This window comes from Electrona antarctica (genome assembly GCF_951216825.1).
Source record: "Electrona antarctica genome assembly, chromosome: 12".
NCBI lineage: Eukaryota > Metazoa > Chordata > Actinopteri > Myctophiformes > Myctophidae > Electrona > Electrona antarctica.
In genome coordinates this window covers 46,050,840-46,072,494 of record NC_136793.1, presented here as the reverse complement: position 1 = coordinate 46,072,494, position 21,655 = coordinate 46,050,840, and the positions used below count along the sequence as shown (strand labels likewise).

The 21,655-nt window shown below is 42.1% G+C and overlaps 1 protein-coding gene across 1 annotated transcript in view; it reads left to right on the top strand.

Annotated features, from left to right (window-relative positions):
• Positions 1 to 168: 168 nt before the first annotated feature.
• fam81b (family with sequence similarity 81 member B) overlaps positions 169 to 21,655 on the top strand; it is a gene marked incomplete at both ends in the record, with an annotated part of 45,606 nt that continues 24,119 nt past the window's right edge. The window contains 3 exons of the mRNA XM_079517001.1: positions 169 to 212; positions 2,268 to 2,475; positions 7,101 to 7,219. Coding sequence (XP_079373127.1) covers positions 169 to 212; positions 2,268 to 2,475; positions 7,101 to 7,219 — 371 coding nt within the window. The remainder of the gene's footprint in view (positions 213 to 2,267; positions 2,476 to 7,100; positions 7,220 to 21,655) is intronic.

Genomic DNA, 21,655 nt, shown 5'->3' with positions numbered 1-21,655 from the left:
TAATTTCAACTATAATAATATGCTCCAGTGCCTTTCATTGAATTCAGCTCTAAAATTCTGCTCTAGAATTCTGCTCTAAAAATACTATTCATTAGCATGAACATTTGGAGTGAAATTGTAACAAAAACAAAAATGTTTTCTTCTGACTTTTCAGGCCAAGGAGTAACCATGGCACAGGAGTCAGTGTTACAACCCTATCAACACTACAACAGGTACACTTAATTTAGTGTTATTGGATGCTTTCTTTATCGTGTGTGTGTGTGTGCGCGCAACGCCCAGAATTCGAACTCGGGTCTCCCGCATGAAAGTCCCATATCTTAAAGGGGAAAACCACCCATTTTCAACATTTTACTATGTCATTAATATACCTTAGAGCTGTTGTGTGGAAATAATAAAAAAGTCCCCCCCATTCTGTGTTTCCTAGAACTGTAAGTATGAAAAAAATCATTAACATGGTGAAACACATCTTGATGACATCATCAAGATGTGTTTCACCATGTTAATGATTTTTTTCAGACCTCTAGTTCTAGTAAACACAGAATGGGGGGGACTTTTTTATTATTTCCACACAACAGCTCTAAGGTATATTAATGACATAGTAAAATGTTGAAAATGAGTGGAATGCCCCTTTAACCATTAGACCACATGTGTGCATGTGTGCGTATACCGTACATGCGGTATACCTCCATATATCACATATTGAAATGTGTCACTTTTCCACAGCGCCATATTAGTGTTTTTCTTTTTCTTTTTTCCTTCTTTTTTACAAAACATAAATAAACAAACAACACAAGTAAACAGCGAGGAAAGCAAAAGGTTAAATCCTCAGGGACAGGTAACGTGGGTCAAGCCAAGGCCACATTGCCTCAGGGCATATCATATTTTTAGAAGCATAATTTAGGCGAGACTGAAGGAGCATGACGGCCATGGCCTTCATCGCCTCCCATTCATTTCCTGCCCTGGTGTATTTTGTAGTGATCGACCGATATCGTTTTTGGCCGATATTTCCGGTTACCGATTAGTGGAGAATCAAAAAGCCCGATAGCCGATATTATGAGCCGATATGAATTTAATTTAAGTTTTAAATTTACAGTAACATAAATTCCAACACAAGAATTCCATTAAATGCATTGGAGAACATTTGTTGCTTATAAAAAGGAAGTGCAAGAAGCACCAACATCGTTTCAGTAACACTTTCCCCCTCCATCAAATGCAGCTTTTTTTTAAATTCAAGTGCAAACATGTAGGCCTACTGTAACAGCATATGGAACATGGTGCTGTATGAAGTGGCTGCATATACTCCATATTTGGGCATGCCTTACAAAGAACTCCATATAGGCATAAAAGGGAGACAGACATAATATATGGGTGGGGCATTCATTTCCAACTTGCATCGTTCCAAGTAGGCCAGTGCCCGACGGGCACTGCTGTAGAGGCCCCACGGGCACTGTTTTAGTTTATCAAAATTGGTGATCTACAAGCCCACAGCACATTGCAGCATGACATGTTGAGAGCTTGTAGATCTGCTGCCCAAACTCTCCAAAGCCATGTGACCTTGTTGTTTTTACTCCACCATTTGTTTTTACCATTCATTTTTATAGCAATAAAAGACAACATGTCTCAAAACACTGGCCTACAGTTAAATTATTGGCAACTAAATAAATATGAATTAGAAATGAAGACAAACTGACAATGCTACTGATTGGTTCATTCTTCATTGGCTTGCAGTTAGTACATGCCAAAATGTAATAATCATATTAGGCTGGTCAGGATGGGGAAAAAAGTTGTCTTTTTAGAAAACATTCAGTTGGCACGCACACGCACACGCACACACACGCACACGCACACGCACACACACACACACACACACACACACACACACACACACACACACACACACACACACACACACACACACACACACACACACACACACACACACACACACACACACACACGCACGCGACAGGCAATCAATTTTGTTCATAATCCTAGTTGCCTGGAGTGCATTTTTCAAAGATTTTCAAACCTTCAAATTCTTCAAAATAGCAGTGTGAAGACTTTTGGGAGAAGAAGAGACATTGTAATTTAGAAATAAATAATGAAATCACATTTTCATTTTTCATTTTTAAATTATGAAATTTTAGAATTGTTTGTGCATTTAGAGTTATTTTATTCATGTTTCTTTTTTAAATATAGGGCATATAAGTGGTTAAACCATATGCCATCGACAGACACCCATGTGATGATGTTTGACCCCTCATTAGGACCGACGTGTTGGAGGGCCGTGTGAGCGGTCAGGAGAGGACTCTGGCTGTGCTGGTGGAAAAGGCCCTGAGGATCAAGGAGGAGGTGGCTGCCAGCCTGCACGCCACCCAGGGCTCTGTCCTGGCCGAGGCCCTGTCCCGCAGGCTGCTGGAGAGCCACATCAGCACCATCACGCACATCGTCAAGCAGCTCAGCGTGGACATACAGGTACGCACGGACGCACGCACGCACGCACTCACACGTCACATACACAGTGTTGGGGAGCACTTAAACTATGTAGTTGAACTACGATTTTGAGTATAAAAAAGCTCTATATAAATTGGATATACATTGGACAGTCACATTTTACTTGACAAACATACTGACGGACCATATCGTCACGCTCATGTCACCATGACACAGCCATAACCATATAAAGGAGTCCCCACTATAGCTACGCCCAAATATGGAGTGTGTTGTTTAACTTAAATATGTCGTCATGGCAGATTTCATGCAAGCCAGCTCCATATTTATGGGCACAAAGGGGGCATGAGCATATATGGGCAATTGGGCATATACTGATGACATCATCGATCTCCATATATATCTCCAAATATCTCAAATAGTTTTAACCAGGCGATTATGTAATAATTGTGTTAGGCCTATCCGTGATAGAGTACCTATGTTGGAGGTCTTTGGTCAAACGGTGCGTGTGTAATACCATATCCTGATTGGAAAGGAGTGAAGTCCGAATGACCTTCTCACTGTACTCAGCTGTCCTCAAGTCACCACTCTCTACAGGGACTTCTGGCCTCGAGGCATTGCGGTCTCCATGCCAGATGGAGATACAGCTCCTCAGTATGACCCAATGTAATGAGGATGGGAGGGTGGGGTGCTCTCTTCATCCATTGCAGGAAGTGCAAGTGCTACTGGCTTGGCTTGGCTACTATGGGTAGCAAAAAAGCAATACTAAAAAAATAAACAATAATTAGAAAAAGTGGTCTACACTAGGCCAGGTAGGTCATTGTGGCCTCCTGGTGGCACTATAATAGACCAATGTGAAAATGGTGACATTTCTACCTCGGCCTAAAGGGAATGTGCGTACAAAGTATCATGGCAATCAGGATGGAATATGAAATCGGACAGATCTGTCTTGATCACATGGAGATACTGTAATGAAGGCCTCCGTACGAGACAGGATATTTAGCCTTACAACCCAGATATTCTCCGCGATGTCTGGCCTTACAACCCAGACATCGTTGTGTCAGAGATTTCAGAATCCCGGTTAAGTTCTCACCGGACACCACTGCGGCGGGTCCTAACCCAGACAACCAGCCCTAGTTTGAGTAGTATCTTATAGATACTATGTACAGATGTGTTTGGACAAAAGAAGAGTAACATAAGACCGTCCGTGATTAACACATTTTCTTAGAAACAAAAAACACACGGTATTAAGTAGCTTCATGTACAAGGAACCAATTTAGACCTGAGGCCAATTCTAAAAATGCCTCCTAAAACCTGACTTAGAAAAATGTTAGAAAAATGAAAAGATTAATTATGTTGCTATGAGACACAGAGGTGTATGAGACACATCCGGCATGAAAGGTAAAACAATGTATAGGTTACACCAGCTCTAAATGGGTGCTGCTGTGCAAGCTCTCGGCTCTCTCCAACACATCTCTTTCCATGAAGAAGATCCCAAGTAAAGCGATATTATCAAGTCTGTTTTTGCCTTTTTCCCTCTCATCTTCCTCAGTTTTCCTTTAACTACCTTCTTTCCCCTCACTCTCTCTGTCGTGCCATTTCTCTTTTAATCAATCACTTACAAACTCTCACACAAACACGCACACATACTCTTACATAGGGGCATACATGCACACACGGACTTGGCACTCACTGACTGTACATGCCCTTTGATTTCACTTCATAGAGTGGTGCAATGCCCTGCAATGCCCTCCTGAATCCCATCACGCTTGTGAGACATTTTCCAAGTATAAGCAAAAAAATCACACCTGTGTGAACTGAGTGGTGCAACTACACATTTATTGTTATAGTTACTGTACATTAGAACCAGGAAAGCATCTGTGTCAGTGCATCTGCATCTGTGTCAGTGACGTCACATACTAACCATAGCAACCATGCTCGTTTTTTTGGTTGCTAACCATAGCAACCATGCATGCTCGTTTTTGAGTGGTGTAAACCACTCCTACAACTGGCTTTTGTGTGCAGAAAAAAATGAGCATGGTTGCTATGTTCAAAATAATTTCTGACGTAATTAAATCACACCCGGGTGAACTGGATGACCGTAGCAACCATGGTCATTTTCTCTGCACAAAAAAAGCCAGTTGTGAAATCACATCCAGGTGTGATTTCATTACGTCAGATCAGAGCTGATCATGCTATATAAAACCTTACACCACTCAGTTCACACGGGTGTGATTTTTTTGGTACGAACAAACACGGGTACACGGGTACAAAACCAGTTGTTGGAGTGGTTTTCACCAATCAAAAACCAAGTAAAGGCATCACACGAATATTGAGGTGTTCTGAGTGCTTGCCAATACCACTTACAGTATGGCACTTAGAAGGTTCATAGTATACAGTAAAGGCTATATAAACTGAGCACGGAATGTAAATTTGATTCATTAAACCAATCAATTTTCTTCTGTAATCTTAGGCAGAGAGTCAAACATCAGGCAACGCAGGGAGAGCACACCTAAACAAACCACTATAGTAGACACAATTGCATCATTAATCCGCTCTCACTGGGTCCTAAATGATAACACTGATTGTTGTAATCTAATATATCATCGTAATTCCATTCAGCTAATTCATTCTCTGCATGAGCGTTTGAGCGAGTAGCAATAAACCATGAAGTGAATAACCTGGAAAAAGCCTAGATGAGACTTGCTTGGTGCTTAATGCATCAAGTGTCATTAATGCTTAATGACACTGTCTCCATAGTGCTCAGTAATTCTGTTATCTGCAAAGGACACACCTGTGTGCCACTGGGTTATAGCACAGGGCCTGTAAGCATTATTACCAAAGCAAAGGTAATGTAGGCGGGCTTGACCAGCCTGCACAATGCCTAATTAATTTAGTCTGATGGGAATGAACCGGAATGAACAGCAACAGACCTGCAAAAGGCATGACAAGAAATGCACCCATTATTGTACTATATGGAGTCCAGTCTATGATGTCAGTTATATGACTGCTAGGTAAAGCAGCTTTTTCTGTCAGTGCTCCATTTGATTGGAACGAACTCCAAAAATCCCTAAAAATCAGATCACTACCTTCCCTAGGTTACTCAACAATGTAACTGTTTTAATTGATTCTCATCTATCTATTATAGTTATTTTAGCTTTGGACACTTTCTGTTTTACAATTCATATATTTGATATTGCTGTATTTAGTGTATGTTGTTGATTTTGTGTTTTGTATTTCGGCTACATTGAAAATGAGGGCCTGCCCCTCAATTGTATATAATCATAACCTTTATTTAAATAAAGGTTATGATTATATCAGGGATGAATATTATGGGAAATTGAGGATTTTTGTTTCCACCAGCCAAAGGCATGGGGAGAGAGTATGTATTGCAGTCCGTCCGTGTGTGTGTGTGCGTCCGTCCTTCCTTCCGTCCGTCCGTTACCAGCTAATCTCCGGCACCGTTCGCCCGATCCATGCCAAACTTTGCACACACACTCCCTGGATGCCAACGACGAACCCCTGCCCCAAATATTCCTCAACGACCTGTTATAGCGCTACCATGAGGGCGATTTAGGCAAAACACATCTCTGTAGATTACTCGTACTCATTTTATCCTTACATCACACAATTCGGTATACACTATTTCCATAGCCATGTAATCAACACGGATCTGCACCATTTCCCATCTTCCATCCTGATTGGCTAAGATTGGCTTCCAAAGCTCACATGATTGGTCCGTTTCGAACAAAATGCCACAAATCACAAACGCAGTGTGCAATTTCCGTGAAATTATGCACGCACATTTCCACTAGGCCGAGGATGACATGCCACTCATTTTTTAACAAATTAGCCTCATGATGGCGCTATAACAGGGCAATTCCTGTTTTTACCCATAAACTGCATCGATCTGTATACAACTTATGTATGCGCACTCCCTAGAGGCCATGGAAAAACAATTTCCCTGCATCCCTCCACATCTGCCGGTTATAGCGCCACCATGAGGCCGCTTTCTGGAAAACACATTGTTTATGTTAGTCGCACAGATTTCATCAAAATCTCACGCAAATCGGTACACATGATCTCTGTAGTTATGTGATCAAGACGAGTCTGTTGGATTTCTCAGATTCTACACTGATTGGCTAAGATTGCCTTCCAAAGTTCTCAGGAGTGTCCTGCTCATCCAGAATTCTATCCTCAGAGATGCTATGAGTGATCTGGATCTGCATTTCCTCAACAAAATGAAGAAAATTGTTGCAAAAAACCCCAAAAACATGTTTATATTACTCCTAAACATTTTGCCAAACATCACACACACTCCTATCCTCCTGGTGGAGACCTGTGCCCAGAAGGGCACTTTTTCTAGTTACAAACACTTTTGGAGGTGCACTGATCCCACCGACTTCACAACGGACACTCCCTCGGGTCCTCAGCGAGCTACACGAAATCTCTTCGCCAAAAATAGCCGATCTGCTATTTTTGACTAATGGTCACCCCCAGAATATGAACGCTGGGGTTCAGGTGGTTAAGTCCGATTTGCCTACTAGTTCATGGTCTGCTATCAACACTTCCTTGTATTTGACTAAATGTGCTATTCAATAAGTATTAAAGAGCATACCTACCAATGATGATAACCTTGGTCTGAACAGGCCCTGGAGAGCAATGTCACCCAGAGGGACTCGGTTACATCTGGAACCTCGTTTGCTGTGCAGAGTCTAGACCAGAAGAACATGGCTGGGATTGGAGACCTGAGAGGAAGAGTGGCCAGGTACTGCATGCACAATAGTACTGTATTTGACATTAGTCAATAATACAATTAGCAGTTAGCGCCAGCAGAATCAGCCAATCACAACAGAGCATTTCAAAGTCCTTTATTTGATATATAATAATACTCCACTCCATCACCCCTCCCACAAATCAAGTGTACTTCTCCAACTGCTAATTCTATTATTATGGAGGGCAAAAACAAGCAATAACATTTTGATTGATTTATTGATTTTGCACATATATATCTGTTAAACGCTGAGTGTAAATGTGTGTGTGTAAACTGAGTGTCATCTGTCATGTATTCGCGACTGACAATAATGCATGTGTTTATACAATTTGAGTGGGTAGACTATAGTATACGCCATTGGGAATCAGAAGGTCACCAGTTTAACGAAAGGTCACCTGGCTGCATGTCATTGGTCTACCCCCAAGTCTATTACGTGTCGAATTGTCTCTGGCCTGAGCAAGACACCTAACCCCTAATTGCTCCCTAGACACTCTATTAATGAAGCCCAATCAGGGGGGAAAGTGGGCCGGGACGGTCCGGAGCTCCGACCCGGTATAAGATCTGACCGCCGGAGCACACCGGAGCTATCAAAAGACTATATTAAATAACCTGCCACTGTGCCCACAAACGCATGTCCAAGAGGAAAACAATCAAAACATTATACCGCCCTATTATACCGCCCTATTTCTGTTCTAAGCTCCATCTCGAAAGTGATGGAAAAAATAGTCTGTGAACAGGTTGAAAAGTATCTTGCCACAAATAAATTAATGTACGAGTTCCAATCTGGTTTCAGAACATCCCACTCCACTGACACATGCCTCCTCTATTTGAGCGACCACATCAAACATGAGGTGGATGCTAGCAAATACTACGGCATGATCATGCTGGACCTCCAAAAGGCTTTTGACACCGTGAACCACTCCATACGGTTAACATGCTAAAAGCAATTGGTTTTGATAGCACATCAGTGAGCTGGATGCAATCCTACCTGGAGGGGAGAGAACAGATTTTGGAGATGAACGGAACACTGTCCCTCCCCCTCCCAGTGAGCTGTGGCGTTCCACAAGGAAGCATACTAGGGCCTTTACTGTTCCTAATATATGTAAACGACATGACATCAGCTTGTGACTGCAACTTGTTCCTGTTCGCAGATGACTCAGCACTGCTAGTCTTGGACAGGAACAAACTGCAGGTTGAAAATGAAGGCCCTCAGCTCTGAACTCTGCACCTGGCTCGCTGATAACAAACTATCTTTACACCTGGGGAAAAACTGTATCCATTCTCTTTGGATCAAATAGTAATCTCAGCAAGGCAGATGGCTTCTTGGTTAGAGTGGGTGACAATATTATCACACGAAAAGATGAAATGACCTACCTAGGTTCCATCCTGGAGGCTAATCTTTCCGGTGATAAAATGGCCACCAATGTAATCTAAAAATCACACCCGTGTGAACTGAGTGGTGTAAGGTCTTATATAGACTGATCAGCTGTGGTCTGACGTAATGTCTGACGTAATGAAATCACACCCGTGTGAACTGGGTGACCATAGCAACCATGCTCATTTTTTGGTATGAACAGACAGACAGACACGTAAACTAACAAAGCCAGTTGTAGGAGTGGTTTACACCACTCAAAAAGTCAACCAAAGAACAAGATTCCTTTACAGGATCTCCTCACTGGTCAACAAAAACACCTTGAAGACCCTAACAGGAGCCCTCGTAGGCTCGTACAAGGTTTCTTTGACTATGCATGCACCTCTTGGTACCACAACACCTCAAAGGCCCTTAAAACAAGGCTCCAGACTTCCCAAAACAAACGGGTCAGGCTCCTACTTGGCCTCACCCCCCGAACCCACCTCACCCCTGCCCACTTTGACAGGCTGGAATGGCTTAGGGTCGACGACAGAGTACAGCATCTTGCAATGGGTCTGGTCCACAAGATTCGATACACCACCAAGATACCATGCACCTGTCTAAATACTTCCTTAATGTTAACGAAGTCCACACCCACAACACCAGAGGGAGTGCAACAAACCATGTGCAACCAACCAACCAATTGTGCAACCCAGATTCGGCACAAACAAGGGTCTAAATTATTTTCGCTATATGCCACCAAAATGTGGAATGCCCTACCAACAGTCATTAAGACATGCAAATCTCTTGACTCCTTCAAAACCACTCTCAAATGGCACCTACGGACGGCTGCAATTCGAAACTGGCCCCCGTAAATTTCCTTTCCCTTTTTACCTCTTTTATGATGAATTCCTGTTCTGTTCTTTGGCTATATAGAAGTGTCTATTTGTACGTCTCTAAATGTTTTGATGAATTGAACAAGGTGGACCCTCTTGTAAACAAGTGTAATGCTTTATTGGGTCGTCCACTCACAGTTAACAGTCTTTGTATTGAGTTGTACTTGAAATGTACTTCTGCAAACTGTTAATAAATATTTCAATCATTCAATATTCTAACGTCAGAATCGGGCAGATTAACACACACAAGTGTTATTAGTTGAGTTTTCTTAATGAAGTGCATCTGAATTGTAACAGTGTGTTTATGTCAGTCAGCGATGCGATCCATTCCGTTGTTATTAATCCACCACCGCACATCCGCACCATACGCACAGACTGGGGAGAGGAGAAGTGTTTCTCTCCCTTCGGCTCGCATGACTTGCGTCAATGTGCAGGGAGTACCAGTTCACTTTGCAGGTTGAAAATCCGGTATAGAGCGGATACGGAAACGGACGTTCATCTCCCTATAGTCTCGCGTGGACAACTATTCCATTTGGAAATTGCGAGAGTCAACAGTCTGGTAACGCAACACTAATCTCCCTAAAATATGCGTGCATATGACAAGGACAGTCTAAGAAGGATGAGACGCGAAGACCGTACGGGCGACGCCATGTTGCTTTGGAAGGAAAGAAACATGCGCAGTTGAGACCAAGGAAGCTGAACGCGGAAGTGTTGGCTGCATATAGCCCATTGCGCATGTTTCTTTCCTTCCAAAGCAACATGGCGTCGCCCGTACGGTCTTCGCGTCTCATCCTTCTTAGACTGTCCTTGGCATATGACCGGATATAGTAGGCGGGCTCTACGACAAATTAAATTCCACCAACGTTCAAAACAGTTTCTGGTTGGCTGTCAGACTGACACAACGAAATACTTAGTTCTGATTGGTTCAGAACAAAAAAAATAGAAAACACAGGAAACTAAGGGCGTGTTCGGAAATAGCGCACTGAGCGCACTGTGCAATGCAAACTAATGCGCTCCCGGTGCGCATTTCCGAACGCACCCTGAATGAAAATTAGTGCCGGCAACTTTTGTTGAATGAGAAGCCACTCAGAAGAATGGGATTAAACAAATAATTTAAGCTAAATGGCAATGCAACGAACAATAGCTCAACTGTTTAAGAGAAAAGATATTTGAAGAAGCTGATAATGTAGTTAAAGAAAAAGTTAGAAAAACAACGCCAGGGGATTAAGCAAATTGAGACCAGAGTTGCTTGAGACTTGAGACAGATGGGGAGGAGGCAGAGACCTAGCCTGGCTAATAAGCCAGCAGAGACCCTGCAAGAAGAACTGACAGCAGGAGCAGATCCAGTAGCAAGCAGGTAATAATAATAATAATAAAAATAACTAGAAATATTGTTCCTGAAGAAACAATGTGGGGTCACTGCAATCCAAAAGATTGTAGGCCTACTATAAATCAGGTCCCCCAAAAAATGTACTACAGTATGTTCTGCTCCATTCTCAACCTTCTTTTGGTTTGCGTATGTCAGACTAATTGAAACATAGCACTGATTTTGGTCCAGCGTCCACTTTAGTCTGGAAATGGCACGTTTTTTTTACCTCTGACCCCACTGTATATTCGCCTTTTCTGTGTTTTTACACCTCTGCTACTTAGTGGAGAGTGTGGTGTTGTAGAGGTCTCCCCCTAATGTGTGCGTATGTCAGACTAGTTTTAGATATTGTTTTATGGTATTTATTTATTTATACACAAAAACATAATGTGTGTTGTATAGCATCGTTTAAATGCTTAATGTATAGTTTTAATGTTCAAACGACTTGTTTTTCAATGGATTCAGTTTAGATTTGCAAAAAAAACTGAAGAAAAACGAGCTGCTTTTACTTTCGGTTTCTTCTTGAGCAAAGCAATCAACTCAACCAAGATTAGTGTTACTCATGTACATACAGAACTCAGTCAGATCTACATGTCACTGATGTCAGAAGCCCTCCAAGTGTAGGTTACTTACATTTTTGCTATTTTCTAGAGCATCATTGGTATGTATAATAGGCTACTCTGTGTATAGAGACGCTTTCATTGATATTTTGTGTATGTTATTTGTAGTTTGTTTAAGTAAACTGCATAACATGTGATTGCATATATATCACTGTGTGTGTATAATGTTGTGGAGTCATTTTAGCTGTTGATATAACATTGTCTAGTTAGTTATTCTAGCTGCCAAACGTATTATTTTCTTGCATTGATGTGTATGACGGAAAGGAGTTTATACTATCTTGTATGTTTTTGTATTGTAGACAGTACAACCTGTTGACTACAAACGACATCTCCAGATTCGTGGTTGAAGAAAGGCGTATATCTGACTGTTGAATCAACTATCCAGTGTGCAGTGAGAACAGTACATTCATTTTTGTCTCCACCAGGCCGAAGGCATGGGGAGAGAGTATGTTTTGTTGTCTCCACCAGGCCGAAGGCATGGGGAGAGAGTATGTTTTGCACTCCGTCCGTGTGTGTGTGTGTGTGTGTGTCCGTCCGTGTGTCCTTCCGTCCGTCCGTTACCAGCTAATCTCCGGCACCGTTAACCCGGTCGATGCCAAACTTTGCACACACACTCCCTGGATGCCAACGATGAACCTCTGCCCTGCATTTTCCAGAACGGCCTGTTATAGCGCCACCATGAGGCAGCTTTTCACATTGTTTACCTAAAACTGCACCGATCTGCGTGAAACGTTGCATGCACACTCCCTAGAGGCCAAGGACAAACCTTTCACCTGCATTTTCCGCATCTGCCTTTTATAGCGCCACCAGGAGGCCGACTTTTGTAAAACACATTTTTTGATATTACTCCTCCAGATTCTGTCCAAAAATCTCACAAATCGTTACACAGTATCTCTATGGTCATGTGCTCAAGTCGGATCTGTCCGATATTTCATATTCCATCCTAATTGGCTATAATTGGCTTTCACAGTTTGCAAGATTGCCCCGTTTTGAACAAAAGCCTCAAATCATGAACGCAGCATGCAATTTACGTGAAATCTTTCACACATTTTCTTACTAGGCTGAGGAATATATCCCACCCTTTTCACATTGGCCTGTTATAGCGCCACCAACAGGTTGATTTTTGCAAAACACATTTTTGGAACAAAATGCCTCAAGTCATCCAATTGCCATCAAAGGCAAACATGTTTATATTACTCCTAAACATTTTGCCAAACATCTCACACAGTCCTATCCTCCTGGTGGAGACCTGTGCCCAGAAGGGCACTTTTTCTAGTTATATTTCTATTTTCTATCAGTCATTGTCAGTTTTATAACTCAGATTCAGATTTTACGGCGACCAGTTTCGAATTGCAGCCATCCGTAGGTGCCCTTTGAGAGCGGTTTTGAAGGAGTCAAGGGATTCGCATGTCTGTCAAAGTGGGCAGGGGTGAGGTGGGTTCGGGGGGTGAGGCCAAGTAGGAGCCTGACCAGTTTGTTTTGGGAGGTCTGGAGCCTAGTTTTAAGGGCCTTTGAGGTGCTATGGTACCAGGAGGTGCATGCATAGTCAAAGAAGCCTTGTACAAGGGCTCCTGTTAAGGTCTTCAAGGTGTTTTTGTCGACCAGTGAGGAGATCCTGTAAAGGAATCTTGTAAAGATAAAGAATCTTTACAAGAATCTTGTGAAGATAAAGTAGGCTAGGCTACTCACATTTTTTACTTAAGTAAAAGTATCAATACTGCAATATAGAAACACTCTGTTATAGGTACAAGTCTGAAATTCAACATTTACTTGAGTAAAAGTATAAAACAACTTCAAAGCTTCAAAATGTTCAGGGGTGCGCCCTTTATTACCTAAACAGGAGAGAGCTCATGTGCCATACATGCGCACGGCGACCCACTCACTGTATACTTTCTTCTCACCAACCACGCAATATGCGATTGCATTCACACCGCTCTCTCTCTCTGCACCCTCTCTCTCTCTCTCCTCCATGACCATGACCATGAAATGGAGAGCAAAATACAGCACGAGAATATAGTTTCACATGCGGCTATGCACACACCACGCATAGACATGTAGGCCTACTGCACATTGGCATTTAGCCTCGGTCCTTTATTGGTAGGTTAATATCCACAGTTTATCTGTAGCGGTCCGCAATCAAGCTTCGCACTCGGCACCAATACAAATGAAATCACTGCTCTGCTCTGCTGCATCCAATAATAAATATATCAGCCTACTAGTCCAGTGCGGACTGGTGATTTGACCCAGGCCAAATGCCATTGCGCAGTACACCAACAAGTCTAACTATGCGTGGTGTGTGCATTATGTGAAACTATATATTCTCATGTTTGCTCTCCATTTCATGGTCATGGTCATGGAGGGAGAGAGAGAGAGAGAGAGAGAGGGTGCAGAGAGAGAGAGTGAGGTGTGAATGCAATAGCATCAAATAGCGTGGTTGGTGAGACGAAATGGCACATCTCTCTCCTGTTTAGGTAATAAAGGGCGCACCCTTGACTGCATTCCGTTGTCACTGTGCCTGCATGCCGACAATGTGCGCGCGTGAACTTTTATTAGCCTGCCCTACATTATAACGTGACATTTATTATACACCTGGAAAATATAGCCACTCGCTCACAACTGGTTGTGGATGTGACACTTCTATAGGTCTGACTCTGCTATTATTTTCTGTGCAGGACTTGCCAAGTCGCCAGAGCAATGGTAAAGTGTCTATAATGTTTAAATGATATGGAGAGAAAAGTCGAGAGTCGGGATTTGGAGATTTACTCTATAGTGTGACATGCTGACAGACAATGAAAGAAATGTTCCACTTCCACTCACAATTTTGGTGGCTTTTAAAATGCGGTACTTATTCCTTCATTAAAAAATATGATTGGCACCTCATAAGTGTAAATATAAAATCAAATATAATATAGCCTACAATTGAAACCTGCTACTGCAGTGATTTTATCCTGTGTTCAATGCGTTTCTGCGTTTGTGTGTGGACACAGATATCTCTGTCGTATGGGCAGGGACGAAAATATCCGCTTTGCAAAAGATCCATATACGTGTAGCCCAGGCCTAAAACTAAAACTATGACAAAAAATGTTAGTCGACTACCTTTTTCCACTGATGAAAACTAAATGGAAACGAAATGAAAACTAAGGTATGATGACTAAGACTAAATATACTGACAATTTCATCAACAAATAAATGTTAGGAAGGAACTAGTGGACAAAAGATCCAGCATAAGTAATTTTACACTTGGTTGAACGAAAGTTGCGCTAATATTTTAGAAATAGGTCAACAATACAAATTACGTTATTTTTGTGAATTAATTAACTTTTACTGTGTGGCCCCAGTGCCCCCCACAAAATGACCGGAACTATTAATATTGACCAAAACCAGAGCAGAACTCCCACCACAGGACTCGGGCAATCAATTAATACAGTTGCAACCACTATATTAATGGCAAGTATTTAATACAGCTTAAATAAAACAAATCTGAACTATCCCTTTAATGGAAAATCTATGTAAAGCGCCTTGGATAAAGGCGCTATATAAATGCACCATTTACCAATAAGCCCGGCTTATGCACATAGCACTCCTTATTGAATAAGGAGTGCCATGCTCATTATTATTATTATTCAAGTATTTTTATTGAAGTTTGAGACAGGACAAACAACAGATACATAACAATTACAAAACAGACACAGGACAAAACTAGAAAAAGTGCCCTTCTGGGCACAGGTCTCCACCAGGAGGATAGGACGGTGTGTGATGTTTGGCAAAATGTTTAGGAGTAATATAAACATGTTTTTTTGTTTGTTTTGTTTATGTGCAGCATTTTGAACGAAACAGGCCACTCCTGAAAACTTTGAGAAATCCAACAGACTCGTCTTGATCACTACAGAGATCGTGTGTACCGATTTGCGTGAGATTTGGATGAAATCTGTGCGACTAACATAAGCAATGTGTTTAGCAGAAATGGTGGCCTCATGGTGGCGCTATAACCGGCAGATGTGGAGGGATGCAGGGAAAATGTTTTTCCATGGCCTCTAGGGAGTGCGCATACATAAGTTGTATACAGATTGATGCAGTTATAGCTAAAAACAGGAATTGGCCTGTTATAGCGCCACCATGAGGCTGATTTGGAAAATAATGAGTGGCATGTCATCCTCGGCCTAGTGGAAATGTGCGTGTATAATTTCACGGAAATTGCACACTGTTTTTGTGATTTGTGGCATTTTGTTCGAAACGGACCATTCATGTGAGCTTTGGAAGCCAATATTAGCCAATCAGGATGGAAGATGGGAAATGGTGCAAATGCGTGTTGATCACATGACTATGTAGATAGTGTATACCGAATTGTGTGATGTATGGATAAAATGTGTACGGGTAATCTACAGAAATGTGTTTTGCCTAAATCGGCCTCATGGTGGCGCTATAACCGTTGAGGAATATTTGGGGCAGAGGTTCATCGTTGGCATCTATGGAGTGTGTGTGCACAGTTTGGCATGGATCGGGCCAACGGTACCGGAGATTAGCTGATAACGGACGGACGGAAGGACGGACGGACGGACGGACGGAAGGAAGGACACACACACACACGGACGGAGTGCAAAACATACTCTCTCCCCATGCCTTCGGCCTGGTGGAGACAACAACAACACAACATAAAATAAAAAAAGTCTGAAATACAATGTAAAGTGCCATGTTCATTATCTGAGATAGAGAGTTATGCCTATATTGCCACTATAAGAAACTGTTCAAACAAGTACCTACCTACCTTATGCATACAACAGTGTTCTAGTTATTTTTGTCTCCACCAGGCCTAAGGCATGGGGAGAGAGTATGTTTTGCACTCTGTCCGTGTGTGTGTGTGTGTGTGTGTGTGTGTGTGTGTCCGTCCGTCCTTCCTTCCTTCCGTCCGTCTGTTGCAGCTAATCTCCGGCACCGTTGGCCCGATCCATGCCAAACTTTGCACACACACTCCCTGGATGCCAATGATGAACCTCTGCCCCAAATATTCCTCAACGACCTGTTATAGCGCCACCATCAGGCAGATTTAGGCAAAACACATTTCTGTAGATTACTCGTACACATTTTATCCATACATGACACAATTCGGATTCCATAGTCATGTGATCAACAAGGATCTGCACCATTTCCCATCTTCCATCCTGATTGGCTAAGATTGGCTTCCGTTTCGAACAAAATGCCACAAATCACAAATGCAGTGTGCAATTTCCGTGAAATGATGCACGCACATTTCCACTAGGCCGAGGATGACATGCCACTCATTTATTTCCAAATCAGCCTCACGGTGGCCCTATAACAGTGCAATTCCGGTTTTTACCTATAACTGCATCGATCTGTATACAACTTATGTATGCGCGCTCCCTAGAGGCCATGGAAAAACATTTTCCCTGCATCCCTCCACATCTGCCGATTATAGCGCCACCATGAGGCCGATTTCTGGAAAACACATTGTTTATGTTAGTCGCACAGATTTCATCCAAATCTCACGCAAATCGGTACACATGATCTCTGTAGTCATGTGATCAAGACGAAGCTGATTTCTCAGATTCTACACTGATTGGCTAAGATTGCCTTCCAAAGTTTTCAGGAGTGGCCCATTTTGTACAAAATTCTGCACATGTCCTGCTCATCCAGAATTCTATCCTCAGAGATGCTATGACTGATCTGGATCTGCATTTCCTCAACAAAATGAAGAAAATTGTTGCAAAAAAAAGAAAAAACATGTTTATATTACTCCTAAACATTTTGCCAAACATCACACACACTCCTATCCTCCTGGTGGAGACCTGTGCCCAGAAGGGCACTTTTGCTAGTTTATTATCTTTTTAAATTCAAGGACCCATAAGTGATATGAATGTTTGGTCGTGGAGGTAGAGACTTGTGATGTCAGAACAGGACAGCTCCATATATGGAGCCAGGGTAGGGGCCCGTGGCGGTTCTGGACAACCGTGGGTCAAACCGACTCGATACGGTCACTGGGCACTGCACTCCCTGTGGGGGTGTAGAACGTGTGTCGAATTTGAAATTGGACTCCCTATAGTTTGGCCATAGCCACTTGCCCAAATGTGCCCAAATGTGCTGACCTCATCACATTTGTGATGACGGCTATGGCTGTTTTTAGCCCAAGTATTGTTTTTCGTGCAAAGCTAATGCTTGTAATGGATTCAGAATCATGAAAACCCCCTAGTTTGATGTGGGATATGTTAGTAGACACCTTTACAAACACATTGGTGAAGAATATTCTTGGTAAGAAATGTATTCCCAGATTTGACATTATTCTGATAATATTCCCTGACTAAAAGCCTTTATTTTCAGTTATTTTTTCGTGTTGTGGGGAAACAACCCTTCAAGGGTGGAGGCGCCTAACTTGGGAGACGAGAGTGTGACGTCATGCCTCTTTATATGAACAGAATTTGAATGAGAGAATGAGAATTATTCCCCAACCACGAACAAATCTATTGCTCTTATGGCTTTTCCCAGTCTTATCGCTGCCTGCAGCTATATCTAGGGGTCACCCGACCCTTATTAAAGAACCAAGCAGTCCTGAAAGGACTTGGTCCTTTATTGTTTTTGTAGTTGTTTTTCTTCCGCCAAAAATAGCAGTTCTGGCTGAACCGTGCAGTCGGTTTTCGCGAAATTTGGAGATATGGTAGAGGTCCATGTCAAACGGTGAGGATGCGAAGCCCACAACCATTGGCCAAAGGGTGGTGCTATATTGAAAATGCAAACTTTGACCACGCATAGCTCATGAACCGTTTGACCGTCAGCAATGAAACCTCGACACACATATGCGTCTCCTCATGCCGAACAAGTGTCATGCTCTTACTTTTGACCTCTGACCTCTAGATCACCCGCCATTTTGAATTATATGAAAATCAATTAAAATGCATCTCCTCCCAGGATATTTGATCAAAATGCTCGAAAACTTCTACACGTGAACTTTGGACCTATACGGACATGGGAAAGTATAGTACGTTTTTTTAAGTGAAAAAATTGCAGTTTTGGAAATTGCAGTTTTGTGAAAATTCTTCTTTTGTCCCTAATACATACATGCAGCGTCATATGCTTTTGCAACTTTACAGTATGGTAGAGGGTCATGCCAAATAGAACTGAAACCAGCCTTAAAAAAACATGCAGCAAATACACTGTAGTAATGAATAATGGACCAGGACCCAAATAATTGTCATCACAAACACTGAATGATTCTGCTGTTATTAACAATAGAACAATGTCATGTAAGACCACATGGTCTAGTGGTTAAGATGTTGGACTTACACGCGGGATGCCCGAGTTCGAATCCTGGGTGTTACATTGGTGCCGTGAGCCGGATCAGGTTTCCCAGTGGGAAGTCAAAAGTGTAGCAGTGGCTCAGAGCCTCTGCCTGATGGTCTCAAAAGTCTAATATCTCCCCTGGTCCAGAGGGATATCCTGTTGGTCTAGTTAAGATGTTGGACTTTCATGCGGGATGCCCGAGTTCGAATCCTGGGCGTTACACATGTAGGTCTGTTTGAGTACTTATGCGTTGGTACTCAAAGTATATTTGCTTATTGCCTTCTTGAATGATTTTGCTGTTAACAATACAACAACTGATTGTGTCCGGATAGCTTTATTGTTAATACAAAAATGGTTACAAAGCTGATCTGTGATGTGACGTGTTATGAGCATATGTAGCAGTGGCTCAGAGCCTCTGCCTGATGGCCTCAAAAGTCTAATATTTCCCCAATCTAGAGGGATATCCCTTTGGTCTAGTGGTTAAGATGTTTGACTTTCATGCGGGAGGCCCGAGTTCGAAACCCGGGTGTTACACATTTATGTGTAGAACTGTTTGAGTACTTATGCGTTGGTACTCAAAGTAGATTTGCTTATTTCCTTCTTGAATGATTTTGCTGTTAACAATACAACATGAGTCTTCAAGAATGCTGCCATTCTTCATCTGCCACGTTGGAATTGGTGAGTAGATGATTATGTATTCTAATTTATAATAAAAGGTGCTGCATGTGTGTTATTTATTTTGAATGCTGTGGTAAAATTAAAGGTATATTCAGTGATTTCACTTAATTCAAATATCACTTCTTCTTTGTTTTGTTGTGATAATCCTCCCTACTATAGAGTGTGCTGACCATATAAGGAGTTCCTCCCTGTCCCCAGTTAACCCCTGGGGGTCAAAAAACCTTAGGTTTCGTTTTTGACTAGGTGGCCCAGCCTTCATCCAATCAGGATAGAGAGGGGCCTTCCGCCAATCATGATCGAGCGGGTGGCGGGCCTTGGTGTGCGTGCTGTTGGCCTGTTGCATGTCCCCCCACTGTAGTGCGTGCATGTGCACATCTTGTTACAGGCGCAGACCGGGAGGTTTTCCAAATCACCCAAATCACTGAATGCTTCTTTAATTACTTGCGCAAGCAGCAAGTAATGTTTTTTGTCCGCGTGCTCCGATGCGTATGTCCCGTGGCAGCGTATGACGTAATGATTAATTTGTGCTTGATATGGCATTGGTGTCAGATTACATACATGTATACATAGGGGCATTACCTTTAATCCACCCGACACTGAAACATATCATTATTACGTCACCATCGAGAGCCAGTTATACCCTGGCATTGGTACATATCTTCATCACGTCATATGCTGCTATGGGACATACGCATCAAACGACCCAAGTAACCACAGTATACTGCTAATCAACTTACAAATTACATATACATATATACAGTACATTTCCTTTAATCCACCCGACACTGAAACATATCTTTATTACGTCACTATTGAGAGCCAGTTATACCCTGACATTGGTACATATCTTCATTACGTCATACACAGCCATGGCATACGCATAAAACAACCCTAATTGGTTGTTATTAATTACGTAACCAGTCAATGTTTTTAAATCGTTTAAAATGAATTACGATCATTTACAAGGTTCAAAAGGTTCAAGGTTCATTCAAGAGTTGTCAAATAAGGAATATTTGCTTTCAGTCTAACAGATAAACCCAAAGAAGATACTTAAATATAATAGAATCTAATAGGAAGATGGCCTACAATAACATACAGGACGTTCAAACAGTGCAGTGTGACTCTGATCAGCCCATAGTGACAATCAAAGCAGATGGGGTGGGTTATTCTAGGAGCGTGGCAACAATCATGGACATTCGTAAGGAAAGGTGCATGTACCAGGAATGTCCCCATGAGGACTGCAAGGACAAGATTGTTGACCATGTTGAATGGAAATTACCGCTGTGAGAAATGTAGAAGAGAATTAGAATATAGACTCAATATAGCAGACTTTCGTGGCTAGAAATTGGTGTCATGCTCCCAGGAAATAGTTGAAGTCCTCCTGGCACTCGACAGAGTGCAGTTCTAGTTACTTCTGTTTTGATATTATGGCTGTTACGAAGGCTTTCACTTTATAGAGTTCCATATATGGGGATAACCTATAGTCCCATATATGGAGACAACGGCGATATCCAGCCCTGACATCATATTAATGTAGAAACCCCAAAGATGGATATACATTTCAATTCAATGGGCTTTATTGGCATGAGAAAACATACGTTTGCATTGCCAAAGCAGAAAGCACAATACAACAATACAGCAAATACAATCAAAACAAAAATTATGTACATTTGAAAGTCAGAATCTTCAATAGATCAATTTATATGTACCAAGATCACTGGATGCAGGTATAGTGCAGGAATATACACAATGATTAGTCTTTAGGGTGGTTGTGTTCCGTTTGATATCCTTCTCCTATCACAGCAACTCACAAATCTTGTTGCTGTGTTTGCACATTGTTGTACTTTGCCCAGCAGATATGGGAGTTTTTTGTCATTGATCATGTTTTCAAAATCTCTGTGTGTGGTTGTAATCTGTGGGAAGTATGTGTCTCTGATATCTTGGTACAATGGACAGATGGTTAGGAAGTGTAGCTCGGTTTCCACTTCATTTTGTGTGCAGTGGGTGCATAGTGTCTCTTCTCTCGGGATACAGGTCTGCCTATGACGGCCTTTCAAATCCCCAGTCTACAGGACCCAAGCAAGACACAAGATACAGAACATAGGACTCAAGACCGAAGACTCAAGATCACTTCAACACATACAAACAAGGTGCCTTACAACCCAGACCCCTTCGTACCGTATACGACTCCTACGCTCCGAGGTATCTAGCTTTACAACCCAGATACCT